At 48.7% G+C, this 27,927-nt stretch overlaps 1 protein-coding gene across 1 annotated transcript; it reads right to left on the reverse strand.

The window, feature by feature from the left end:
- Positions 1-47: 47 nt before the first annotated feature.
- LRP10 (LDL receptor related protein 10) lies at positions 48-27,209 on the reverse strand. Its single transcript, XM_087891711.1, has 7 exons — positions 26,729-27,209; positions 19,267-19,305; positions 16,749-16,881; positions 15,662-15,846; positions 10,463-11,318; positions 8,183-8,312; positions 48-1,153 (listed from the first exon to the last, which is right to left on the reverse strand). Exons 1-7 carry the CDS (start codon positions 26,799-26,801, stop codon positions 596-598), a joined length of 1,974 nt encoding a protein of 657 aa, XP_087747837.1. The 5' UTR covers positions 26,802-27,209; the 3' UTR covers positions 48-595.
- Between the last annotated feature and the right edge of the window lie 718 nt (positions 27,210-27,927).

The raw sequence follows: 27,927 nt of genomic DNA on the forward strand, positions 1-27,927 counted from the left end.
ATCAAATTACTGCTCTTAAGAGAAATTTGCCTTTATGTCGCTAAAAGTTTATTCTGGATTGTATCTTTGCTTCCTTTATTTTTTTTAGTCAGGCAAATAACTGGAGTTTTTCTCCAAAGAACATATTTTATCCTTTCCTCCTCATTTTCTAAGAAGGAACTTTAAAATGTGAAGCATATATATACTTCAGGGTCAAAGACATCTAAAAAACCTTTCTTGGGAATTATTGTGCAATTTGAGAAGACAAATTGCAATTTCAGAAGGGAATAATCCCGTCTACAAATTAAAAGATTGAAGGAGCGGAGAAAATTAATCCATCTGGCGAGCCACGAAGACATTTCTGCAACCCTCAGTGGATCTGAAGTGACTCGAAAGGCCAAATGAAATCCATTCCTGATGGGTCAAAACGCTGACAAGAAAGAAGGAATAATTTTTTCAAAAAATTGATTTTTCTCCCAAGGATTTCGCTCATTTCTGATGGGGGTGGTGGTGGAGAAATGTGGAAGGATCTGCGGGAAAGAAAAAAAAAGCTTGACTGTCTGTTATCGGTCGCTGGTGACAAAATTTCCTCAAGGCCACATCCAAGCCAAATTTCTCAAGTCAGAAGAGGTTCGTCGTCGGCGTTCCAGTTCTCGAAGTTCTCGAGTTGCGGATCGGCGAGAGGGACTAGAAGCACTTCGTCTTCATCATCGGGAGATGGAGATGCGTTCCGGTCCTCTCCAGTTTCCGCAGAGCAGGCGGGCGTGGGGGAGAAAAGCCGGACGCGGAGGCTGCGCATGACCCCCGTAAACCGTGGAGTAGGTCGCGGGACGTGAGGATCCGGCCTGGGTTCCGCAGGAATCAACGGGACCTTGGTGGGAAGGGGCGACGGTTGGTCTTCTGGAAGCTGGGAAGAAGCATCTCCGTCCCCACGAGACGGCTCAGCAAGGTCATTGGGCCCTGAAGATGAGTTAGGGATGACGGTGGAAGCCGTAGTAGAAGATGAAGTAGGGGAGGCAGAGTGACGGAGTAGCCCCAATCGGCGCATGCGCCTCGTCAGACGTCGTACGAAGCGGCTTTGATGGGGACGACGTGTCCCACTGGCCCCCGCAGGGCTAGCTGGGTCCCGTCGCAAGAGATGCAGGAGAGACCGCAAATTCCCCAGGACCGAATTCTGAAAAGAGAACCCAGAAGAAAGTTAGATCTTCGGCTTCACAAATTCACAGCTGGAAGAAGAAGGCTGAAGTTGAGAATTGTCCCTTGAACTACAGCTAGTTTTCGCCTTACAACAGCTTGTTTGAAGTCACAACGGCACTGAAAATAGTGACCTACGACCATTTTCACAATTACCACGGTTGCACTGTCCCCTATCCCCTATCCCTGCACTGGTTCCCGGTGGTCTTCCGGGTGTGCTTCAAGGTCTTGGTTACCACCTTTAGAGTGCTCCATGGCTAGGACCTGGCTACTTACGAGACCGCCTTCTGCCACCAGTAGCCTCTCACCAGCCAGTACACTCCCATAGAGAGGGGCTCCTCAGGGTGCCGTCGGCCAAATAGTGTTGACTGGCGGCCCCCAGGGGACAGCCTTCTCTGTGGGGGCACCTGCCATCTGGAACGAGCTCCCCCCGGAGATACGGAGGATCCCGGACTTACACACTTTCTGCCGTGCCCTCAAGACCTTTTTATTTCAACAGGCTGGCCTGGCCTAACCTCCTTTTAATTATTAATTTTAAATTTGTTTTAAAATAATAGGGGTGTTTTAAATTGTTTGGGCCAAATTATTTAATGTGCTTTTACATTGTTTTTAAATTTTACATTATGTGTGTTTTATCTTTTGGCTGTTCACCGCCCTGAGTCCTTCGGGAGTAGGGCGGTATATAAATTCAAAAATAAATCAATAAAAAATAAAATAAATAATCCCACGATCAAAATTCAGATGCTTAGCCACTGGTTCATAGTTATGACGGATGCAATATCCCGGGGTCATGTGATCCTCATTTTGTGACTTTCTGACAAGTAAAGTCAATGGGGAAAAAAAAACCAGATTCACTTAACAACTGGGTTACTAATTTAGCATCTAGGATTACACAGAATCCTAGTTCTCCATTGGTAGAAATTTAAGAGTGATTACTGTGGTTGGGTGTCCCTTACAGTGAAAAGGCACATCTTTAGAAAGGGCCTACAGAAGACCATGAAAAGAAATAGTAGATCTTAACAGTTTTGGGGTGGACCAAAAATGTCTGATGACTTCTTAGGAACACCAGCAAATGGGGAAACATCAGAAAAATTGACTAACTGGCCCTCAACAAGACAAATGCTTATTGGGAGTCAACAACAACTCATGTTGTTATCATCATTCATTCTTGTCTTCCGTTGCTCTACAAACCTCTTGAGATGTTGCTCCTCAACCTTCACCGAGAGATAGATTATAAATAGATACAGATTAACAGAGTGGAAAGAGACCTTGTGGCACTCTTTGAGTGCCACAAGGGTCGGTCCTCTCGCCTCTTCTGTTCAACATTTATGTGAAGCTGCTGGGTGAGATCATCCATGGTTTTGGGGTGAAGAGTCACCTGTACGCGGATGATACTCAGCTGTACATCTCCACCCCAGACCACCCCAACGATGCCCTTGATGTGATGTCTCGCTGCCTGGAGGCCGTGCGGGTCTGGATGGGGAGGAACAGGCTCAGACTCAACCCTTCCAAGACCGAGTGGCTGTGGCTTCCGGCGTCCCGATATAGTCAGCAGGTGCCATCGCTGACTATTGGGGGTGAATCTTTGCCCCCCACAGAGAGGGCTCGCAATCTGGGTGTCCTCCTGGACGCACGGCTGTCTTTAGAAGAGCATATGACGGCCGTGGCCAGGGGGGCCTTTTATCAGGTTCACCTGATCCGCCAGTTGCAGCCCTTTCTGGACCGGGACGCCTTGCGCACGGTCACTCATGCCCTTGTCATCTCCCGGCTGGACTATTGTAATGCTCTCTACATGGGGCTCCCCTTGAAGAGCACTCGGAGGCTCCAGCTGGTCCAGAATGCGGCCGCGCGGGTGGTTATGGGCGCACCTCGTTGTGCCCGCGTGACACCCCTCCTGCGCGAGCTGCACTGGCTCCCAGTGGTCTTCCGGGTGCGATTCAAGGTGTTGGTTACCACCTTTAAAGCGCTCCATGGCACAGGACCCGGATACCTTCGAGACCGTCTTCTGCCACCAATAGCCTCCCACCGACCAGTCCGTTCCCACAGAGAGGGTCTCCTCAGGGTGCCATCAGCCAAGTTATGTCGGCTGGCGACACCCAGGGGGAGGGCCTTCTCTGTGGGAGCCCCAACCCTGTGGAATGAACTGCCCCCGGAAATACGTAAGATCTCCGACCTCCGGGTGTTCCGCTGCGCACTGAAGACCCTGTTGTTCCGCCAGGCAGGGCTGTCAATATAATAATTTTAAATTGGGGTATTTTAATTTTTGGGGTTTTAAATCGGCCAAATCTATTTAATTATTTTAATTTTTAATTATTGTTGTGTCTTGTGTTTTTAAATTGGCTGTACACCACCCTGAGTCCTTCGGGAGAAGGGCAGTATAGAAATAAAATAATAATAATAATAATAATTATTATCTAGTCCACCCCCACCCCCGCCCCAGCGGGCGACCCTACACCATTTCTGATCGATGGCAATCCAGTCTCTTCTTGAAAGCCTCCAGTGATAACTTCTGAAGCCAATTTCTGTTCCATCGGACGATTGTTCTGTCAGAAAATGTCTCCTTATTTCCAGGTTGAATCTCTCCTTGTTCAGTTTCCATCCATTATTCCTTGTCTGGTCTTCGGGTGCCTTGGAAAATAGCTTGACACCCCTCCTCTCTGTGGCAGCCCCTCAAGTATTGGAAGATTGCTATCCTGTCTCCCCTGGTCCTTCTCTTCTCTTCACTAGACTAGCGATGCCCAGTTCCTGCAACCGTTCATCGTATGTTTTAGCCTCCAGTCCCCTCATCATCTTGGTTGCTCTTCTCTGCACTCTTTCTAGAGCGGTGATGGCTAACCTTTTTGCCATTGCGTGCCAAAAGCGGGGGGAGCACGCGGGGGAGTGTCACACATGTGCGTGCCTGCCCACACCCATAATTCTATGCGCCCTGCCCCCCCCACATGCACACGCAACCCCCTCGTGCTTCCCCTGCTTTTGGCATGTGATGGCACGGTGGGCCCAGTAGGCCTGTTTTTCGCCCTTCCCAGGCTCCAGAGGCTTTCTAGGAAGTTGGCAAACGAGCCGTTTCCGGCCTCTGGAAGGCATCCAGGCAGGTGGGGAAGGCCGTTTTCTTCCCTTTCATCTTTTTTATTGTACAGCAATCTTTCTCCTCAAACCTACCACCTCTCTCTTTTCTTTCCTTCTTACTTTCTCTTCCCACCCCCTCTTCTCCTCCTCCCTACTTCCTCTTCCTTTCTCCTTCTCCTTCTCTCTTCCTCCCTCTCTTACCCTCACTCCTACTTCCCTTCCCTTCCTTCATCCCTCTTTATTGCTGTAACCTTTTACGCATATGGACTACTCAGAGGGTTGAAAAAGTTTTTTTGTGACCTGTCCTCGCACTTTTGACCAGTCCTCGAACTTACAACTGTCATCACATTTTACATTTTTGCCCTATCTTGTCACCATGGTGAAGAGAAGCAGTTGTGAAATGAGTGACACGGTGGTTAAGAATGCTACAATGGGCATAAATGATGACCAGTCATAAGTGCGAAGACCGGTCAAAAGTGTGAGGACCTGTCAGAAATCACTTTTTTCAGCCCTCTGGGTAGTCCTTTTGTGCACATGGACTACTCAGAGGGCTGAAAAAGTTATTTTTGACTGGTCCTCGCACTTTTGACCAGTCCTCGAATTTACGACTGTCCTCACATTTTACGTTTTTTGCCCTATCTTATCACCATGGTGAAGAGAAGCAGTTGTGAAATGAGTGACATGGTTGTTAAGAATGCTGCACGGGCATAAATGTGAGGATGGTCATAAGTGAGGACCAGTCAAAAGTGCAAGGACCTGTCAGAAATGACTTTTTTTCAGCCCTCTGAGTAGTCCCTATACACATAGCCATGGCCACCCAGTCACATGACCAGCTAGCCACACCCACCCAGTCACATGACTTCCAAGCCACGCCCACAAAATAAGCCACGCCCACAGAACCGGTAGTAAAAAATGTTAGAACCCACCCCTGGTTGGGGGTCACCACAACATGAGGAACTGTATTAAAGGGTCGCGGCATTAGGAAGGTTGAGAACCACTATTTCTAGAGTCTCAACATCTTTTTTATAGTGTGGTAACCAAAACTGGATGCAGGATTATAGGTGTGATCTTACTAAGGCTTTCTAGAGTGGAATTCACCTTTTGGTCTTTCTTTCACTTAATTAAAGGACCACTTTAAAGGTGCTTTTCTGATTGGTCAAATCAAGCAGAAGCTTGCTGGCCTTGGATCTGGAATCCCCAGTGTTGAGTATTCAGTCTGACTAGCGCTGCTGAGTGTTGATTGGAGCAGCCGCTAGTAACAAAAGTAGCGGGAATTATCAGCTGTCGGATTGGCTACACAATCTGACAGCTAGCTCTAAAAGCCGGTCAGAAGTTATTTCGTTGCTCTGTTCTGTACTGTTACTCTTGCGAGTTATGTTAGCAGTTCGTTCTTGATTGAATAAACAGTTGTTGCAGAGGCCTGCCTCAGTGTGTTTCCCTCCGAATACACAATACTGGCGACGAGGATGGGATGTCCCTGAGGCGGCCCGTGAATTCATAATACTGTGATCAGACGAAGCGCTTGGCAGCCGAGTGGAGGAGCGTCCCACAGGGCCACTCATTCTGAGGTAAAATGACTTTCGCTCTACCACAATTTTCACAGTTCGAACCAGCCTCTGAAACCTGGGATGAATACGTGGAGAGGTTTGAATGTTTCCTCCAGGCCAACGATCTGGCAGATCTATCTAGTGCCAGGAAGAGAGGCTATTTCCTGAGCTCGTATGGCAGGGAAATTTTTGGAACGGCCAGGGCCCTGGCCGCTCCACAACCTGTTTTTTCGGTGCCGAGGGAAATCACATTTTTTTCTCTCACTCAGAATAATATGCAAGTAATTATTAAATGTCGACTGGCAGCCCCCAGGGGGAGCCCCTTCTCTGTGGGGGCACCTACCCTCTGGAATGAGCTGCCCCCAGAGATACGGCGGATCCCGGATCTTCGCACCTTTCGCCGTTCCCTAAAGACCTTTTTATTCCAGCAAGCCGGGCTGGCCTAACTCTTTTAAATTGTTTTAATTTTTAAACTGTTTAATTATGGGTCTTAATACAGGGGTGTTTTTAATTGTGGGCCAAATTAATTTAATTGCATTTTAATACTGTTTTTAAATTTTGTATTTCTTGTGTTTTATCTGTTGGCTGTTCACCGCCTCGAGTCCTTCGGGAGAAGGGCGGTATATAAATACAAACAATAAATCCTTGATTTACGAGCGTAATTCAACCCAGAATTATGGTTGTAAGTTATGGTGGTCTTTCAATGGGTCATCATATGACCAACTCAATTTCACGACTTTTGTTTTTTGTCCTGTGCCTAACCCTCCACTCATTAAATAAGTTCATTAGATCCAGTGGGTGGTTTTGCCAGAAACTGGAAGAACCGTATTTTTCGGAATATAAGACGTACCTTTTGCACCCCTAAAAGTGGGTGGAAATGTCCGTGCGTCTTATACAGTGAATGTTGCCGAAGCCCCACCCACCCACTGGCCCCCACCCTTTGGCCGTTTTCGGCTTCCACGCATCGCATTTTCGGCCTCTGCATGCCCTGTTTACGGCCCGTTCCAGGCTGTGGGGATTGCCACAGCCCATCGCTTCCAATCACTGCCTCCGCGTACCCCATTTTCAGCCTCCGCGCACCTCATTTTTGACCTCTGTGCATTGCGTTTTTGGTCGGTTCCAGGTGGCGGGGATCGGCAGCGATCCCCGCCGCCTGGAACGGGCTGAAAATGTGACGTACAGAGGCCAAAAGCGGGGTGTGTGGAGGCCGAAAACGCGATGTGTGAAGACCGAAAATGTGACACGAGGAGGCAGCGATGGGCTGTGGTGATCTCCACAGCCTGGAACAGCTGATTGGTGGTATTCCGTGAGGCCGATCCAACCACCAATCAGCTGCTCATGCTGAATCAGGCTGCGATAACATGCTGAAGCTGACCAGGCTGTTTGCTGCAAGGACGCTAGCCAGATGAATACCGATGGATGCTGGTAGGCGGACTTTTCCCCCCCTTGTTTTCCTCCCAAAAAAACTAATGTGGGTCTTTTACTCCAGAGTGTCTTATACTCCAAAAAATATAGTAAATGCCAAAAACCAGGAGCGGGGCGGGGGAAATGTCAGAAATCAAAAATAATGTGACTGCAAGACAGCACTGCAAATCATTGTGAACAAGAGCCAGTAGCCAAGCGTCCAACATATGTGACCGCAGGGAGGTGGTGTTGGTGGGAATCATCTTAGGTACCTTTGGGCAGGGTATGTGGTCGGTCGTTAAGTGAGGACTACCTGTACATCTTGCTTCTCAAGACATAATTTTCATGGAAGGACTTGTCCCCAATGAAGACGTTAGAGCAGTGATGGCGAACCTTTTAGACATCGAGGGCCCAAACTGCGCGCCCATGCATGCCCAAACTGAAAGGTGTGCATGTGTGTACCAATGTGCACATGTGCCGACATGGCCATGCATGCGCAGCTATGCGTGAACATCCGTGCACGCATGCACAGACATGCGCAGCAGAGACCCGAAGACCAACTGGCCGGTGGGAGGAAAGAAGTAAGTTTTTTTTCTTTCGTGAGTTTCTTTTTCGTCGTTTGCAGGGAAACAGAAGCTCATGAAAGAAACACCACGAAGATCTGACCCGGGGTGACGGTGCGCGTGCCAGCAGAGAGGGCTCTGCGTGCCACTTCCGGCATGCGTGCCACTGGTTCGCCATCACGGCGTTAGAGGATTCTTCGACAACCGCAGGAAATAAGGATACGAAATTAAGGAAAGAGGAGGAGGAGGAGGGAACCGATGGTCTTCTGAATCTCCAAACACGGCAACTTTAAGACTCGCGGACTCCAACTCCCAGAATTTCCCCAGCCAACATGGTGGGCTGAAGAATTCTGGGAGTTGAAGTCCACCGGTCAGCTTGCGAGGAAGGCCCTTGAAGAAAGGCACGCAAAGAGTGTTGGGCTCACTCACCTGATTTGGATGCTCAACCGGGAACCCTTCTACTGGAGGAATAACCCCGCGAGCGATAAGCTGCCCGTAAGATGGCGGAGCCTGACGCTGAACCAGCTGGGCCTCCATCCGTGACATAGGTGCTAAGACTCTAAAAGTGGGAGAAATCAGAGATACGATCATCCTTGCCCCATTCTTAGGAGCGTAATCCTGATTCGCCATCCAGTACAGGGGCGGTATTCAATTACTTTCCCTACCAGTTCGCAAATGTGAGCGTGCATGTGCACTCGCTTCGCTTGCACACACCCCATCCACGCATGTGCCCGGCCTTCCGCACATGCGCTTTGCTGGCGCCTGCACCTTCCGCGCATGCACCCGGTCTCAAAAACGTGCCTAAATAGGATGGCATAGAGCTCGGGCGGGCGGGCGGGCGCACCCACGATTTCTGCTATTGGTTCGTGTGAACCGGTCCAAACCGGCTGATTACCACCTCTGATCACATACCCTTAGCAAGTCTTTATCAACTGGGCATCCTCCAGCTGTGTGGACTTCAACTCCCAGAATCCCATTGGCATCATGGCGGCCAACGCTAAGGAATGTGTTCACCTTCCTGCTGGACAGGTGAGTTGGGGAGCGTGGTTTTTTTCATCTTCCCTAGTTTCTTCCAGTAGGAGAAACCTCTGCACTTCCTGGGCCCTTCATTCTCACAGGGTTGACACCAGTTCAAATGTATAAATCTTGGAGGACCTTTATGATTGTCTACTGCTCTTTCAGCAACCTTAAAATGCATGGACTTCAACTCCCAGGATTCCTGAGGATGTCTATGATCGTCCAGAGCGGCTTTAATAACGTTAAGATGCACGGACTTCAATTCCCAGGATTCTCCAGTAGGCTTGAGGAAGAAGCAGAGGTCGACCTCGAGGCGCCTTGTTTGCGGGGTGCCGCAAGGGTCGGTCCTCTCGCCGCTCCTGTTTATGTGAAGCCGCTGGGTGAGATCATTCGTGGTTTTGGGGTGCGATGCCATCTGTACGCTGATGACACTCAGCTGTACATCTCCACCCCAGACCACCCCAATGATGCCCTCGAAGTGAAGTCCCAGTGTCTGGAGGCCGTGCAGGTCTGGATGAGGAGGAACAGGCTTCGACTCAACCCTTCCAAGACCGAGTGGCTGTGGATGCCGGCGTCCCGATATAGCCAGCTGGTGCCATCGCTGGCTATTGGGGGCGAGTCATTGACTCCCACAGAGGGGGTTCGCAACTTGGGTGTCCTCCTGGACACACGGCTGTCTTTAGAAGATCATATGACGGCCGTGGCCAGGGAGGCTTTTTATCAGGTTCGCCTGATAGGCCAGTTGCGCCCCTTTCTGGATCGGGACTTCTTATGCACAGTCACCCAAGCCCTCGTCACATGTCACCTGGACTACTGCAACGCTCTCTACATGGGGCTCCCCTTGAGGAGCACCCGGAGGCTCCAACTGGTCCAGAATGCAGCCGCGCGGGTTTATGGGAGCGACGTGGCGCTCCCATGTAACACCTCTCCTGCGCGAGCTGCACTGGCTCCCGGTGGTCTTCCGGGTGCGCTTTAAGGTGTAGGTTCTCACCTTTAAAGTGCTCCATGGCTTAGGGCCAGGGTACTTACGAGACTGCCTGCTGCTACCGATAACCTCCCACCGGCCAGTACGGTCTCACAGAGAGGGCCTCCTCAGGGTGCCGTCGGTCAAGCAATGTCGACCGGCGGCCCCCAGGAGAGCCTTCTCTGTGGGGGCACCCGCCCTGTGGAATGAGCTACCTCCTGGAATACGACTGATCCCGGACCTCCGGACCTTCCGTAAGGCCCTAAAGACTTATTTATTCCAGCAAGCTGGCCTAGCCTAAATGGTTTTTAATGGGATTTTTAAATTTTATAGACTTGGGGTTTTAAATTGGGAGGCCGATTGATTTAATCTCTTTTAATTATCTTAACTTTTGTATTGTATGTATTTTAATTTTGGCTGTTCACCGCCCTGAGTCCCTTTGGGGAGAAGGGCGGTATACAAATTAAATTAAAATAAATAAATAAATAAATAAATTCTGGGAGTTGAAGTCTACACTTCTTTAAATTGCCAAAATTGGGTAACAACACTGCCCTGGGGTCAGCCCTCATTCCCAGGACACAACTCCCTCCCCCTCAGTCCATTCGATATGGGCTCTTCCTCTCAATATTGACCCCTCTAGTGCATCAACTCTATCCCCGTCCTTTCCAGCCACTACACCTCCAAAGTCCCACCCTCTTCCTTTATTTCCCCAGAATCTGGCCCCTCACCCAAAATCATGGCTCCGGAGCGCATACAGACGGCATGTGCAGCCCAGCGCGATGACCAGAAGGAGACCGCATACCAGGCTGCCAATGACGGCCGCCGTCACCACCTTGCGGGGCAGGATGTAGGAGCAGTCCGCCTCGTCTGAAGTATCAACGCAGTCTGCCTGCCCGTCACACACCCAGCTCTCGTAGATACAGCGGCCGTCTCTGCACCGGAAGTTCCCGGGCTGGCAGGAGTAACAACGGCGTTCGTCAGCGGCATCCGCACAAAACGTTTGGTAGTTGCAACGGTCGGTGGCACTGTAGCAGATGGCGCCTCCGATGCCTCGTCCTCCACAGGGATACTGCCCCGGTGGGCAGCCATGGCAACCATCCTCATCGGCGCCATTGGCACAATCCCAATTACCGTCGCACCGCTCAACGGTGCTGTAACACATGGCGCCCTCACCGCTGTCTCCTCCGCAGGGGAAGTCCCACGGCACACAAAATCCTTGCACGTGGTACGTGGCATTGAATCCCCGTCCTTCTGTTCCCGGCACCGCCTGGTAGACCACCCATGCCCGGCTAGATGGGGAATCTACCGACACAATCTTGTTGTTGCTGGTGTAATCCAAGTTACGCAGCAGGTGAGGGAGGAGTGGGTCGCCAGGCACACCATCATACACCCGGAGAGAGTCCCCGATATCTAAGTTAAGGACCGTGAAGCGAAGGGTGAGGGGACGGCTATCGTGGGCATCCAGGACCCACTGGCAATGTGCAGCTCCCAGGTGCGAGTCCGAGCTGAAGGCCGGGGAATAAATCACCCCGTAGAAGTCGTCCAAGGTGCGGTTGCATGACACAACAGGCTGTGTTTTAGGTTCTGAAACAGAGAAAGATGAAAAAGAGAAGAGGTCAAGATTCCGAAAGATGCCCTAATTAATTCATGAGCCATGATCCAAACTTCAAAGGAAATACAGTCATTTATTAGGAGCAACATTCCGGCAATACTCGGATGCAGTTAGGACTGATCCCACGTAGATTTACGTTCCCCTATGACCCTGTCTCTCCTCTCCTCTCTGGCCATGTCATAAATCACATTCTCCAATTAACCACTTTGGCTGGCTGTGAAACCTAACACCCTCCTTCTGATTGCGGTCAGGAAGAATGTATGGAATTCACTTCAGTTCTCCCTCCCTCCTGCTCATGGCAACTTGAAAGTTTTGCAAGTTGACAGAAGAAACAAAAATGACACAATTTTTAATTACCTAGCAGGAAACCCACAAAATAACTTCCTTCTCTGCTACTTGTGTCTAGAATTCCTCTCTAGAGATACTATCAGCGCCGTGAATCTTAATACAGTGGTACCTCAGTATATAGGTAGTCCTCAACTTACAACCACAATTGAGTCCAAAATTTCTGTTACTAAGAGAAACTGTCAGCACTTCAAGCTGCATTTACTCTAGTGCTGACATAAGAAGGAGAAGCGAAGGCATCTGGAAAGGGATGTTTGACTTTTTACCTACTTATTTTCCCTGGAGATAATATCCCTTAGGACAGTGGTCCCCAACCTTTTTATCGCCGCGGCCCGCTGAGCGCGCGCAGGGGTAGGGGCACGGCCCAGGAGCTTTTGCGCACGGCCCATTGCGCACGGCCCAGGAGCTTTTGCGCACGGCCCAGGAGCCTTTGCGCTGCAGCGTTCATGTCCCCCGGCCGCTGCGTGGCCCGTGCCAGGTACTCCACGGCCCGGCACCGGTCTGCGGACCGGGGGTTGGAGACCCACTGCCTTAGGAGATGGGATGGGAGGGGGGAAATTCCTTTGATCTGGAGCAGTAGATTAGGGGTAGAGTGACTTGGAAGATGGCCAATGAGTGCAGGGGAGTGGGGAACGGAAAGGGAGGGTTTGGGGTCTGGAAGTCAGTGTTGGCTGCGATGGAGTCGGATTTAGAATGTCGTGCTTAATAAATGGGAGTTTTCTTCAAAGACTTTGTTTGAAATGCAATTTATTTGAGACGACCTCGAAAGCTGACAGAAACATTTGTTAAGTAAGTTTTATTATTTCTTATTTCACTTATTTCACTGCCGTTGTAACACTGAACTGTCACTAAATGGATTTTTGTAAGTTGAGCACGACCTGTTACTCAGCGGCTTTCAAACTCATCAAATTTGGTACTCGACGCATTTTGATATGACAGTTTTGTCCCGGTACTCATTGTTTGTTCAGTATTCAACGCACAAAGGAGAACTGTTGGCTGCCTTATGACTCACTACATCAGGGGTGTCAAACTCGCGATGACACGTTGTCGTCATGTGACGTATCACAACTTTCCCCTTCGCTAAACTGGGGGTGGGCGTGGCCAGCGTGTGACGCATCCAACCTACGGGCCGCGAGTTTGATACCCCTACACTACATCATTTCTTACGGGAATTTTTTTTTTTTTTTTGCTGCTCATCGTTTTTGATACTCATCGCTCCTCCTGGAACCAATTAACAATCAGTCCCACAGTATCACTCTACAGGAAATCCTTGTTTAGTAACCGCAATTAGGACCGGCGATACGGTTGTTAAGCAAAGCGGTCACTAAGTGAAACCGTGACGGGGTTTACAATCTTCCTTCAGCTTTCCTCCAGCTTTTCGAGACCCGCGAAGGTGATAAATGGAAGGGCCGGTTGCGTAGGCTTTCATCACTGTCGCAATTGCGAATGCTCGCTAAATGAGTCAGTCGCTAAATGAGGACACTTATGACCATCAAGCAACCCCCCAATGGTTACGTGATCAAAATTTGGATGCCTGGCGATGGGCATGATTTTATGACGGTTCCGGGTTTGTGGGGTTACGTGAGCGCCATTTGCAACCTTCCCAGCCAGCTTCTGACCAGCAAGGCCGATGACAAAAGCTGGATTCGCTTAACAACCATGCGGTTCACTTAACAACATCACTGATTCGCTCAGCAACCATAACAAACGAACAAAAAAAGTCGTCAAATCAGGCAGGACTCCCTTATCAATTGCCTTGCTTAGCAGTGGAAATTCTGCTCCCCGTTGTGGTCGTAAGTCGCGGACCACCTGTACTACAGCTAATCCTCGATGTACGACCACAGCAGAGCCCAAAATTTCTGTTGTTAAGTGAGACATTTGTTCAAGCCAGTTCTGACCCATTTTATGACCTTTCTTGCCACAGTGGTGAAGCGAATCGCTTCAGTCGTTAAGTTAGTAACCCGGTTGTTAGGTGAATCTGGCTTCCCCTCAAGACTTCACTGGTCAGATGATCGCAAAAGGAGATCACCAGTGGTGAAATGTAAAATTTGTTACTACCGGTTCTGTGGCCGTGGCTTGGTGGTGGTGGGGAAATAATGTGACTGGGTGGGCGTGGCCAACATTTTTTTAAAAAATATTTTTAAAAGCATTTTTCTGCAACTTCTTAGACCGAAGAGGTTGCAGAAAAAAAATGCTTTTAAAAGCCTCTGATGATCAGGCAACTCAGCTGGGATCGTCAGAGGCTTTTAAAAGCATTTTTTTTCTACAACCTCTTCGGCTGAAGAGGTTGCAGAAAAAAAATACTTTTAAAAGCCTCTGACGATCCCAGCTCAGCCGCGCTATCATCAGAGGCTTGTTTTTTTACTTTGAAAAGCATTTTTTCGGACGAAGAGGTTGTAGAAAAAATGCATTTAAAAGTAAAAAAAAAATAAAGCCTCTGATAATCGTGCGGCTCAGCTGGGCATTGGGGGGTGGGGTGGGGAGGGATTTTTGCTACCGGTTCTCTGAACCACCCGCCACCATCGCTACCGGATTGGGCGATCCGGTCTGAACCGGGAGCATTTCACCCCTGGAGATCACCCATCGCCCCGAGGGATCCTGCAATCGTAAGTATGAACCAGTTGCCAACAATCTCGTGGTGCGACCGGAACAATCTGGAATGAACACACTCAAAACCGTAGAAATGGTGGTAGACTTTAGGAGAAACCCTTCCATACTTCCACCTCTCACAATACTAGACAATACAGTATCAACAGTAGGGACCTTCAAATTTCTAGGTTCTACCATTTTGCAAGATTTAAAATGGACACCCAACATCACTCTGCTAAACAAATAATTCCCTCAACGCTGTCAAACTACTTACTAAGTCTGCACTACTATTAATCTTATCATTCCCACCACCCATCTCCTTCCACTTATAACTGTATGACTGTAACCTTGTTGCTGGTATCCTTAAGATTTATATTGATATTGTTTCCTGATTGCTTATTTGTACCCTATGACTATCATTGAGTGTTGTACCTTATGATTCTTGATGAACGTATATTTTCTTTTATGTACACGGAGATCGTATGCACCAAGACAAATTCCTTGTGTGTCCAATCACACTTGGCCAATAAAAAATTCTATTCTATTCTATTCTATTCTATTCTATTCTATTCTATTCTATTCTATTCTATTCTATTCTATTCTAATCTGAATTTTGATCCGATAATCATGCGAAGAACGTTGCGAAGGTCATAAGTCACATTCTTCGGTGCTGTTTTGACTTTGAACAGTCACTAAACAAAATGTCATAAATCGAGGATATATCTATATAATCTTGTCTTGGGGTTTTAGAGTTGGGGACTCCACTATTCTGACCTAGACTTCCCCAAAAAGCACAAAGCAGACTCCTTGTTCTGACAAAACCCCTTTTTTATTAAGTTACTGTGAATTCTTCTCATTCACATCCAGCAAAGTCTTTCAAGGGAGAATTTACAGTCACAGACCTTATCTGGCTTGGAGAGCTGCCAGGCCGATATCTTCAAAACTTGGCAAGGAGCCACGAACCAATTAAGCGAACTAATTGTCTCCTGTAAACTCCCCTCCCCTTTTGCTCCTCTTTTATTCCCTCTGGGAGGGGCCATTCACTGTCCACCTGTGGCTTTACTGCTGAGTCGACCCTTGTTCTTTACTCCCAAGTCGACCCTTGTTCTTTAGCTGTTCCCTTCATCTGGCAACTCTGTGCATGCGCACACTGGGAACAGGCTCCGGCTATTCATCTGCCTCACTGATGTCTGCCTCCGAAGGCAGTTGACAACTGTCAGATGGCCCTGGCCCCCTCTCTGCCTCTGACACAGAGCCCTCATCAGAGCCTTCTCCAGACTCCAGGACTGGCCCATGTTCCTCCCCAACCTCCTCACTGTCCGAATCGGCTGCCAGCTCTGCTGGCCGCTGGCGGGCCACAACAGCCACAGCCTGGCCTTACCTCTTTCGTATTTGAGCTGAAATCTATTCCTTGCCCAGAATTTCCAACTGTAAGTCAGGGTCACGTTGCCTCCCTTTACGCGAATCGATTCCGGCGTTGTGTAACCGCACAATTTCCGGGACGGCTGATTGGGCGCACGGATGATCAGCATTTCCGACCCGCAGGAAAGGAAGAAGTGCTGGAACCTGTGAGACGGGAAATCAAAAAGACCCCAGACTCAAATTGGATTGATCTTTCTAGGTGGAAGCTCCAGAGAGTCATTTCTGAAGGTACCAAGAGGTTGAAAAAAGGAAATTTAACAGAATGCAAAATAACAGCGTTGGAAGGGACCTTGGAGATCTTCTAGTCCAGCTCTGTGCTCTGGCAGGAAACACTGACATTTCAGAGAAATGTTTAAATGCACCCTTGATCTAAATTCTTCCCAGATAAACACAGAATAACAGAGTTGGAAGTGTTCTGCCCCAGCTACGGACCCCAAAGAACGCAGCACACACAAACTCTATACAAAGCTTATTTTACTCAAATAACCTAGTCTTTATCAACCAAAGGCTGTTAATAAACTGTTTTAACAGCCTACCAGAATTCTAAGATAAGGTAATCACAGTCTTACTAGAGTTGGGAGAAAGCCCAGAAACAATTTTGCAGAGAATCCAGACGCGAAGGAGATTGAAGTAAAGTTGTTCCCTACAGCTTGCTGCAAGTGGCATTCCTCCTTAAATAGGCTAAGGGAGTGGCCAATTAGCCCCAAGCCTTACTCTCAAGGAAACCTCCTCCTGAGGAGCTACTCCTGCCTTTTGGCAGCTATGCGCGCCCGTGCACTGAGAAGAGGCTCCTCCTCTTTGTCCTCTTAAAGGAGCTTCTGGAGGTTCTGAAGGCCCTGGCTGAATCCCACCACTGCATGCGTGTCATAGATTCATCATCACAGATCTAAGGCCTTCAACTCCCAGCATTCCTCAGTCGGCCATGATGGTAGAGGAATTCTGGCAGTTGAAGCCCCAAGACCTCTTAAAGTTATGGTGTTTGAAGGAAAAATAACTCCCACACTGCTTTGGATCCTGTAATATTAAGTGTAGACTCTGCTGCTCACCCAATGTAGATGATATCATCTGGGCCACCCACGATCACCCAGGAACAGCTGCTGGAAGTCATCACGCGGCCCGAAGGGCTACAGATTTGGCCTTGCGGTTCTCTCCGGACATCGGGATAACCTGGACAAACGGCTGCCGAGGCGGAGAAAGAAAGTCAGGAGAACAATGCCCCCTCTGTCTTTTTTTCTAGCTCTTTGACCACTCTCAAGACTCCTCCTCTTTTTGTCCTTGTTTACTTCTTGTCCCAATGCAGGTTCATTTAGTGACCGTTCAAAGTTACAACGGCATGGGAAAAAAATAACTGTTTTTCATACTTAATTGCCGTGGCAGCATCCCCGTGGTCACTCCCCGTGATATAAAATGCTCCGGACTCTAAGACGCACCTAGCTTTTGGGAAGGAAAACAAGGGGAAAAAAATCTGCCTCTGCCTCCCAGCAATTTGCCTCCTTGCAGCAAACAGCAAACAGTCTGGACAACTTCAGCACAGCCTGATTTAGCACAAGCAGCTGATTGGCGGTTGGATCTGCCTCCCAGAATACCACTGATCAGCTGTTCCAGGCTGTAGGGATTGCCACTGGCCATGGTCGCTGTTGCCGCCCATCGTCGCTGCTACCTATCACCACCTCCATGCGTTCCATTTTTGGCCTCCATGCGCCCCATTTTCTGTATTTGCACATCCTGTTTTTGGCTCTGCATGTCCTGTTCCAGGCAGCAGAATGGGCCAAATATGGGACACGCGGAGGCCAAAAATGGGGTGTGCGGAGGCCAAAAACGGGACATGCGGAGGCCAAAAATGGGGCATGTAGAAGCGGCGATAAGTGGCAGCGTCGATGGGTAGTGGGCGGCGGCGATTCCCGCAGCCTGGAACAGCTGATCGGTGGTATTCCAGGAGACAGATCCAACCGCCAATCAGCTGCTCATGCTAAATCAGGCTGTGCTAAAGCTGACCAGGCTGTTTGCTGCAAGGAGGCAAATTGCTGGGAGGCAGAGGCTGAAGGGTGGGGGCCGGCGGGTGGGCGGGGCTTCAGCAACATTCACTCTATAAGATGCGGAGACATTTCCACCCGCTTCTTTTGGCGGGGGGAGTACGTCTTATAGTCTGAAAAATACGGTAATAAATCCTTAAATCTTAAAAGTTGTTGAGGAAGGATCCCAATCATTTCTGGGAATTATTACACATCCTGACTTCAAAAAGCCCCCAATTCTCTTTGTCTCATTGTTTTCGTAATCTTTTTAAACCGATTGAGAGATGAAGTATGGATTAAAAAAAAAATAAAGTCCTCACATTGTGTATTTTCCTCTCTCTCTCTCAAAACAACACATAAACTCACCTTTCCCCCAAAACCTGCGTACTTTTCTTGGGTGCAACTCTGGTCCGTTTACTGACCGTTTGGAGTTACAGCGGCTCTGAAACAAGCAACTGATGACCGTTTTTCACACTGACGACCGTAAATCCCCTGATCAAAATTCAGATACTTGGCAACTGACTCATATTTATGTCACGGCCACAGTCAGTGGTGGGATTCAAATAATTTAACAACCGGTTCTCTGCCCTAATGTCCAGCCAAGTGGACGTGGCCAGGGTGGGTATGGCCAGGGGGTGTGACAGGCAGTGTGACCCCCCTGGGAGAAAAAATGGGCCGCAGAGGGGGGATGCCTCACTCCCTGCCCTGTGCTACATTTTGGGCCTAGTAGGCCTCCCTGCATTTACCTGAGAACCAAAACGGGGAACATACGGACTTCTAGAAGGGGCGGGGTGGGGCAGGACCAGCCAGGAATTTAACAACCGGTTCGGCCGAAGTGGTGCGAACCAGTTGAATCCCATCAATTGTCGTCATTGCGGAAGGTGGATTCACTTAACCGCCGTCTTACTCACTTAATAACTGCAGTGATTCATTTAACAAATGTGGAAAGAAAAATCGCAAAACTCACTTAACGAATTTCTCGGTAACCGACAGAAATTTTGGGCTCAATTTTGGTCATAAGTCGAGGACTACCTGTACAATGCTTAATTTTCGTTTTTAAAACAATGACGCCTCAGGGTCCTCCGGGTTCCCTTTGATTCTACAAATAGTCCTCGGCTTACGGCCGCAACGGAGACCCAATTTTCTGATGCTCGCAGAGCGAGACGGTTACGAAGTGAGCTTTGCCCCATTTTACGACCATTCTTGCCACCGTTGTTAAGCGAACCACCGCAGTTGGGAAGTTAGTCACCCAGTTGTTAAGTCAATCTGGCTTCCCCATTGATTTGGCTTGTCGGATTGCGTTTCCCCCACCCCCGACATGGCAACCGTCATAAATATGAACCAACTGCCAAGTGTCCAAATGTTGATCACATGATCTTGGGGATGCGGCGACGGTTATAAATGGAAAAGTCGCTTTTTTTCAGGGCCGTTGTAAATTTGAAAGGTCACGAAATGAATGAAGTTGAGACCTAGCTTGGAAAATGCACTTTCTGATAAATATAAGAAATTATTATTGCTAACCTGGTTCCCTCCTTACTATGGTCTTACTTACCCGTACGTGAGGGATTACTTTCCGCAGCCTGAATGACACCTAAGAGAAGGGAAAACGAAATCAATTCAATTTTAGACCAGCATTTCTCCATCTCAGCCATTCTAACTTAGGTAGACTTCAATTCCCAGAATTCCCCAGTCAGCCATGCTGGCTGGTGGAATTCTGGGAGTTGAAGTCCACCCGACTTAAAATGGCTGACAAACACTATTCTAGATTTGCTTTTCCCCCCACTGCATCTCACACAGATCATGATTTGAGTTGGTGGTTTGACAGCTATATCCCCCAAAATTTTTCTGTAGTCGTGCCAAGGTGTTCAGACATTTCCTTTGGCTTATATTTCTTTTCAACCAGGTATCCCAGCCTCCAAGGCTGAGATTTCTCAGTGGTCTCCTTTCCCTAAGCCCTAAGATATTTTCTAATGGTTTAAAATCTCTTTGCTCTTTTCCTGTGAATTCCCCACTCAGATTTTCCCCATTTATTTATTTTTTTGCCAATAAAAGGGTTTTCACCTTTTCTCCTGGTTATTTTTCCTGGATAATTCCAACCCAGCCCTGTGCTGCATAAACAGAGGGATAGAAATCAAGATCACGTATGTTCTATCGGTGGCATTTAGCCCCAACAAGACTCGCAAAAATATACCCCAATCTAAAACCTAATTGCTGGAAATGCAAACAAGTACAAGGTACCTACTTCCATGTAGGGTGGCTTTGCCCAGAAGTTTTAAAAATTGTGGATTAAAATACAAAAATGGCTAAAAGAAATCACACACTGTAAGATAGAATTGAAACCTGAACTGTTTCTTCTGGGGATTATTAAAGGAAATTACCCTAAAAGGATTAAATATTTAATCATTCATATAATTACAGCAGCAAGAATTGTACTCGCGCAAGTCTGGAAAATGTCCACTATACCAACAGACTGTGCAATAATCCGGAAAATTTTCAAATGTGCAGAAATGGACAAACTTATTTTAGAACTAAATAATAAGGAAGACTCGGAATACAACTTAATTTGGAAAAATTGGTATCAATGGATAGAAATTAAAAATAAGGAACGGTATAGAATAAAATAAGATACAAAATGTGTTTAAATATGTCGATTAAGTAGGAATATGCAGGAATAGATGAACAAAGTTAAGAATTACGTACTGTCCGAATGACGTTGAATTGTATAATTATTACGGATGTACACTGCTCAAAAAAATAAAGGGAACAGGCGCAGAAGACATCCGAGATCTGAATGAATGAAATAGCCTTATTAAATACTTCGTTCATTACATACAGTAGTTTTGTGTTCCCTTTAGGTGTTTGAGCAGTGTATAAACTATTGTATGTAAAGAACAAAGTATTTAATAAGGCTATTTCATTCATTCAGATCTCGGATGTCTTCTGCTTGTGTTCCCTCTATTTTTTTGAGCCGTATATTTTTGTTATAGATGTATTTTAACTTGTATTTTTGGATTTCAAATGTTAATAAAGGTTTATATAAAAAAAAAAGAAATCAAGATCACGTGAAGTGTTAATACCGCTTGTAAGGCCTTGGTAAGTTCACATTTGGAATATTGCATCCAGTTTTGGCCGCCGCAATTTTAAAAAGATGTGGAGACTCTGGAAAGAGTGCAGAGAAGAGCAACAAAGATGATTAGGAGACTGGAGGCCTAAACATATGAAGAACGGTTGCAGGAACTGGGTATGGTTAGTTTAATGAAAAGAAGGACTAGGGGAGACATAATAGCTATATTCCAATATTTGAGCGGCTGCGACAAAGAAGAGAGGGTCAACCTGTTCTCCAAAGCACCAGAGGTCAGGTCAAGAAACAATGGATGGAAACTAATCAAGGAGAGAAGCAACCTAAAATAAAGGAGAAATTTCCTGACAGTAAGAATAGTTAACCAGTGGAACAGCTTGCCACCAGAAGTTGTGGGTTCTCCATCAATAGAGGGTTTTAAGAAAAGATTGGACAACCATTTGTCTGAAATGGTCTACGGTCTCCTGCCCGAGCAGGGGGCTGGACTAGAAGACCTCCAAGGTCCCTTCCACCTCTGTTATTCTACTATTGCGTTATCCATTTCCCAATCCATCCTACTAACATTCAGATTTGGGGAAGGGACATTTAATGCCCCATTTTTCTTTTTCTTTTTTTTTTAAAAAATAATATTTATTTACATTTATAGTTAAAAAAAGACAACACATCACACAAATAACAAGACAACAAAACAGAAAACACAAGTGCATGAAAACAACGCCTTAATAACCCAATATTTAGTACAAACCTATACAATAAATTCATACTACATTCCGGGGGAGACAGAACACCCTATTTTAAATTTATAAATCAATCAGGTCTGTCCGACCCAGGGTGGATAAAAATCAATGATTTTTTAAAAAAAAATCAAAAAAATCAGATTTTTTATTTAAATTGGATTTTTTTAAAATTTAAATTGGATTTTTTTGATTTTTATCGAATTTATTTTAATAAAAAACTTTTGGGGGTAAAAATCTATCGTAAGATAGTTTTCTATTTAAGATACATAAATAATTTAGTTTATTCAGCATGAAATGGAACTTAGTTATGTAGCACGAAGCTGTATATTCTGCAACACTGGGACTATCAGTGAGTCAACAGCGGGTCAAAGGAGTAGCAGAGATGACAGTTGCTCTTTAAAAATTAGGATTTAAATCGAGTTGATTTAAATCAAGCCTTTTTACTAGTGATTTAAATCATGATTTCAATTGTGATTTAAATCAACTCGATTTAAATCAAATCCACCCTGGTCCGACCTCACTTTATATATATAGTAAAATATTTTCAATAAATACAACGTCTATTTATGTTATTCTGATTTTGATTTTGGTTTTCTTTTCGATAGCCAAGTATACCATTTCTCCCAAGATAAACATGTTTGCGTTTGGTCTCTATCTTTCAGGTTTTTTTGTCAGTCTATCTGCTTCCTCACAATCCAAAATCTTCTTTATTATTGCTTCATCTGATGGGGTATTTTTGCCTTTCCAGAACTGAGCAAATGTTATTAGCATGAACGGTTGGACTGCTGAGAAAAAAAAAGAGAAAAAAAACAAACTGGACCACCGGGAGAAACAGAAGAAGAAAAGATGGATGGGGAGAAACCGGCTCAAGCTCAACCTTTCCAAGACTGAGTGGCTGTGGTTCCCGGCATCCCGATATAGTCAGTTGACTCCATCGCTGACTATCGGGGGGGGGGGGAGTCTTTGGCCCCCTCGGAGAGGGCGCGCAATCTGGGAGTCCTCCTGGATACGCAGCTGTCCTTGGAGGAACATCTGACGGGTGTAGCCAGGGGGACTTTTTGTCAGGTTCGCCTGATCCGCCAGTTGCGGCCCTTTCTTGATCGGGATTCCCTGTGCACAGTCACTCACGCCCTCGTCACCTCTCGCCCGGACTACCGCAACGCTCTCTACATGGGTTTCCCCTTGAAGGGCACCCGGAGGCTCCAACTGGTCCAGAATGCGGCCGCGCGGGTAGTTACGGGAGCCGCATGGCGCTCCCATGTAACACTGCTCCTGCGTGAGCTGCACTGGCTCCCAGTGGTCTTCTGAGTGCGCTTCAAGATGTTGGTTATCACCTTTAAAGCGCTCCATGGCATAGGACCTAGTTATCTTCGAGACCGCCTGCTGCTACCGATGGCCTCCCATCGACCCGTACGCTCCCACAGAGAGGGCCTCCTCGGGGTGCCATCAGCCAAACAATGTAGGCTGGTGACCCCCAGGGGGAAGGGCCTTCTCTGTGGGGGCACCTACCCTCTGGAATCAGCTGCCCCCAGAGATAAGGAGAATCCAAGACCTCGGTGCCTTCCGCCGTGCCCTTAAAACTTTCTTTTTCCAGCAAGCCGGGCTGGCCTAACACTTTTTTTTAAATGTTTTTAATTGTTTTGTCCTTGCTTTTAATTATGGGGCCAATTTTTTATATATCTTTTTAATTGTATTTTAATGTTTGTCGTTTATGTTTTTACTTTGGCTGTACACCGCCTTGAGTCCTTAGGGAGAAGGGCGGTATATAAATTTGATATAAAATAAAATAAAATAAATAAATAAATAAATCCAGTTTTGGTCACCACACTATTAAAAAAAAGATGTTGAGACTTTGGAAAAAGTGCAGAGAAGAGCAACCAAGATGATGAGGGGACTGGAGGCTAAAACATACGATGAACGGTTGCAGGAACTGGGCACGGCTAGTTTAGTGAAGAGAAGAGAAGGACCAGGGGAGACAGGATACCAATATTTGAGGGGCTGCCACAGAGAGGAGGGGGGGGGTCAAGCTATTTTCCAAGGCACCCGAAGGCCAGACAAAGGAATAATGGATGGAAGCCGAACAAGGAGACATTCAACCTGGAAATAAGGAGACATTTTCTGACAGAACAATCGTCCGATGGAACAGAAATTGGCTTCAGAAGTTATCACTGGAGGCTTTCAAGAAGAGACTGGACCGCCATCTTGTCCGAAACGGCGTAAGGTCTCCTGCTTGGGTGGGGTGGGGTTGGACTGGATGACCTCCAAGGTCCCTTTCCAACTCTGTTAACCCGTTAAAAGATCCAACGAGCAAGACGGGGAAAGGCGGAAGCAAGCCGCCGCTGCCAACGTCGCTTCGCCAGCCAAAACAAACGACAAAACCGGAAGCCACCTACTTAAGAATGAGGCCGATCTGCCTTCCCAACTCCTGACCTTCGCCGCTTACTTCGGAGAACCAGGGGAAAGGGGAAAAGGGGGGGGGAGGTTATATATCCTCTGCAACCCCACCCTGATCGAAGGGAAGGAAAGGGGGGGGGGTGAAGAGAAAAGGAAACCGAGTGGCCTCCTTGGCCCAAAGCTGATCTACCAACTCCTACCGGACTGGGAAGGGTGGGAAATGAAAGGGGGAATGAAGGGGAATGAAGGGGGGCCGTGGGAATTCAAGGGGGACCATGAGGAATGGAGGTGGATCGTAGGGAATGAAGGGGGACCGTGGGAAAACCAAGGGGGACCATAGGGAATGGTGGTGGATCGTGGGAAAATGAAGGGGGACCCTGGGAAACGGAGGGGGGCGGTGGGAAATGAAGGAGGACCTTGGGAATTCAAGGGGGATCATGGGAAATCTAGGGGGAACAATGGGGAATGAAGGGGAACAGTGAGAAAATCAAGGGGGATTATGGGAAATCAAGGGGGAACAGTAGGGAATGAAGGGGCAGTGGGAAAATCAAGGGGGATCATGGGAAATCAAGGGGGCACTGTGGGGAATGAAGGGGGACAGTGGGAAATCAAGGGGGACCTTGGGAATTCAAGGGGGATCATGGGAAATCAAGGGGGACCATGGGAAATCAAGGGGGAACTGTGGGGAATCAAGGGGGAGGTGGGGAAATCAAGGGAAACTGTGGGAAATCAAGGAGGATTGTGGGAAATGAAGGGGGAACTGTGGGGAATCAAGGGGGACAGTGGGAAAATCAAGCGGAATTGTGGGAAATCAAGGGGGAGGTGGAGAAATCAAGGGGAATTGTGTGGAATGAAGGGGGAGGTGGGGAAATCAAGGGAGACTGTGGGAAATCAAGGGGGATTGTGGGAAATGAAGGGGGAACTGTGGGGAATCAAGGGGGACAGTGGGAAAATCAAGCGGAATTGTGGGAAATCAAGGGGGAGGTGGGGAAATCAAGGGAAACTGTGGGGAATCAAGGGGGACAGTGGGAAAATCAAGGGGAATTGTGGGAAATCAAGGGGGAACAATGGGGAATGAAGGGGAACAGTGAGAAAATCAAGGGGGATTATGGGAAATCAAGGGGGAACAGTAGGGAATGAAGGGGCAGTGGGAAAATCAAGGGGGATCATGGGAAATCAAGGGGGATCATGGGAAATCAAGGGGGCACTGTGGGGAATGAAGGGGGACAGTGGGAAATCAAGGGGGACCTTGGGAATTCAAGGGGGATCATGGGAAATCAAGGGGGACCATGGGAAATCAAGGGGGCACTGTGGGGAATCAAGGGGGAGGTGGGGAAATCAAGGGAGACCGTGGGAAATCAAGGGGTATTGTGGGGAATGAAGGGGGAGGTGGGGAAATCAAGGGAAACTGTGGGAAATCAAGGGGGATTGTGGGAAATCAAGGGGGAACTGTGGGGAATCAAGGGGGACAGTGGGAAAATCAAGCGGAATTGTGGGAAATCAAGGGGGAGGTGGAGAAATCAAGGGGAATTGTGTGGAATCAAGGGGGAGGTGGGGAAATCAAGGGGGAACCCTGGGGAATGAAGGGGGAACTGTGGGGAATGAAGGGAGACAGTGAGAAAATCAAGGGGAATTGTGGGAAATCAAGGGGGATTGTGGGGAATGAAGGGGGACAGTGGGAAATCAAGGGGGGACCATGGGGAATGAAGGGGGACCATGGGAAATCAAGGGGAATTGTGGGAAATCAAGGGGGAGGTGGAGAAATCAAGGGAGACTGTGGGAAATCAAGGGGGACCATGGGAAATCAAGGGGGCACTGTGGGGAATCAAGGGGGAGGTGGGGAAATCAAGGGAGACCGTGGGAAATCAAGGGGTATTGTGGGGAATGAAGGGGGAGGTGGGGAAATCAAGGGAAACTGTGGGAAATCAAGGGGGATTGTGGGAAATCAAGGGGGACAGTGGGAAAATCAAGCGGAATTGTGGGAAATCAAGGGGGAGGTGGAGAAATCAAGGGGAATTGTGTGGAATCAAGGGGGAGGTGGGGAAATCAAGGGGGAACCCTGGGGAATGAAGGGGGAACTGTGGGGAATGAAGGGAGACATGAGAAAATCAAGGGGAATTGTGGGAAATCAAGGGGGATTGTGGGGAATGAAGGGGGACAGTGGGAAATCAAGGGGGGACCATGGGGAATGAAGGGGGACCATGGGAAATCAAGGGGAATTGTGTGGAATCAAGGGGGAGGTGGGGAATGAAGGGAGACAGTGAGAAAATCAAGGGGAACCCTGGGGAATGAAGGGGAACTGTGGGGAATGAAGGGAGACAGTGAGAAAATCAAGGGGAATTGTGGGAAATCAAGGGGGGACCATGGGGAATGAAGGGAGACAGTGAGAAAATCAAGGGGAATTGTGGGAAATCAAGGGGGATTGTGGGGAATGAAGGGGGACAGTGGGAAATCAAGGGGGGACCATGGGGAATGAAGGGGGACCATGGGAAATCAAGGGGAATTGTGGGAAATCAAGGGGGAGGTGGGGAAATCAAGGGAAACTGTGGGAAATCAAGGGGGATTGTGGGGAATGAAGGGGAACCGTGGGGAACGAAGGGGGGCAGTGAGAAAATCAAGGGGGATTATGGGAAATGAAGGGGGACAGTGGGAAAATCAAGGAGGATCACGGGAAATCAACGGGGGGGGGACCGTGGGAAATGCCGGGGAACCGTGAGAATGAAAGAGAATCGTAGGAAACGAAGGGAAAGTGTGGGGGGGGGGAGATGGAAAGTGGGGAGGGGGTTTCGCTCTCTCTCTCTCACCCAGCAGGAGCCCCACCAGAACGAGGCAGGGGGGAGCCCTCCTTTCGGCCCGGAGGGGCTGCCGGGCGCCCATCGCCCACCGGATTGGAGAGAAGGAGGCCGGTCTTCCAAGGGTCTTCCCCGGGCCGGGTGGGTGGGTGAGTGGGTGGGTGGGCGAGTTGCCTCGACACCCCCCCCCTTCCCCTCTTCCTCCTCGGCGCCGCTTCTCCCTTTCAGTCGCCCATCCCCGCCTCGCGATCGTCCCTTTCTCCGGAGTCCGCCGGCTGCGCTGGGCGCTGGAGGCTTTTTTTTTTTTTTTTTTCCCCACCCTCCTGTTTTCTGTTGGGAAAACTTTGTTTCCTTCTGGAGCTTCCGGGCTTTGGCAAGTTTGTCAGCCGGGGAAAGGCGGGGGGAGAGAAGCTACGTGACACCGCCTCTTCCTCCGCCGGGGCCCAACCCGCAATTTGCGTTCAGACGTACTTTACTCCTCCCTTTGCTCCCCTCAGATCCGGGCATCGCGGCTGCGGGAGGAGAAGAGGGGGCGGGGGGCTTCTTTGATCCTCCCCCAGCCCATCCCTCCCCCTCCCCCGATCTCCCCTTCTAAGGAAGCCGCATCCCCCCCCACCCACTCTTATCCCACCCACTCACCCACCCTGACCCTTTTGGGGTCTCGCGTGTCGTGGGAAGGGGGTGGCAGCCAGAAAGGGTCCTCTGGAAAGTGGGTGGGGGGGTTTCCCGGGGTTTGCATAGGAGAGATTCCCCCCCCACTCTTTCCCTCACCTCCCCACATCATCAGGGCATAGCGGCTGGGGAGGGGGCTCCTTTGATCCTCCCCCCACCCAGCCCTTCCCCCAGCCCCTGGGGGCAGCCAGAAAGAGTCCTCTGGAAAGTGGGTGGGGGGGTTTGCATAGGAGAGATGTCCCCCCCACTCTTCCCCTCACCACCACCCCCAATCCGGGCATAGCGGCTGGGGAGGGGGCTCCTTTGATTCTCCCCCACCCAGCCCCTCCCCCAGCCCCTGGGGGCAGCCAGAAAGGGTCCTCTGGAAAGTGGGTGGGGGGGTTTCCCGGGATTTGCAGAGGAGGGATTCCCCATTCTCCCCCCTTCTCCTCACCCCCATCCTCCCCCCCCAAACCGGGCATAGCGGCTGGGGAGGGGGCTCCTTTGATCCTCCCCCCCACCAGCCTCGATCTCCCCTAATAAGGAAGCCACATCCCCCC

The sequence above is a fragment of the Pantherophis guttatus genome, chromosome 4, assembly GCF_059756535.1.
Source record: "Pantherophis guttatus breed Tessera chromosome 4, ASM5975653v1, whole genome shotgun sequence".
Lineage (NCBI taxonomy): Eukaryota > Metazoa > Chordata > Lepidosauria > Squamata > Colubridae > Pantherophis > Pantherophis guttatus.

What these genes read in the sequence shown, in the direction of transcription:
- LRP10 (XM_087891711.1), bottom strand. Translation starts at nt 26,801, where the DNA reads ATGGGCGCCCGGCAGCCCCTCCGGGCCGAAAGGAGGGCTCCCCCCTGC. An exon ending in TCTGGTGGGGCTCCTGCTGG is followed by an intron (nt 19,306 to 26,728) that starts GTGAGAGAGAGA and finishes CCCTTCTCTTAG; the next exon opens with GTGTCATTCAGGCTGCGGAA. An exon ending in GATGATATCATCTACATTGG is followed by an intron (nt 15,847 to 16,748) that starts GTGAGCAGCAGA and finishes CCCGTCTCACAG; the next exon opens with GTTCCAGCACTTCTTCCTTT.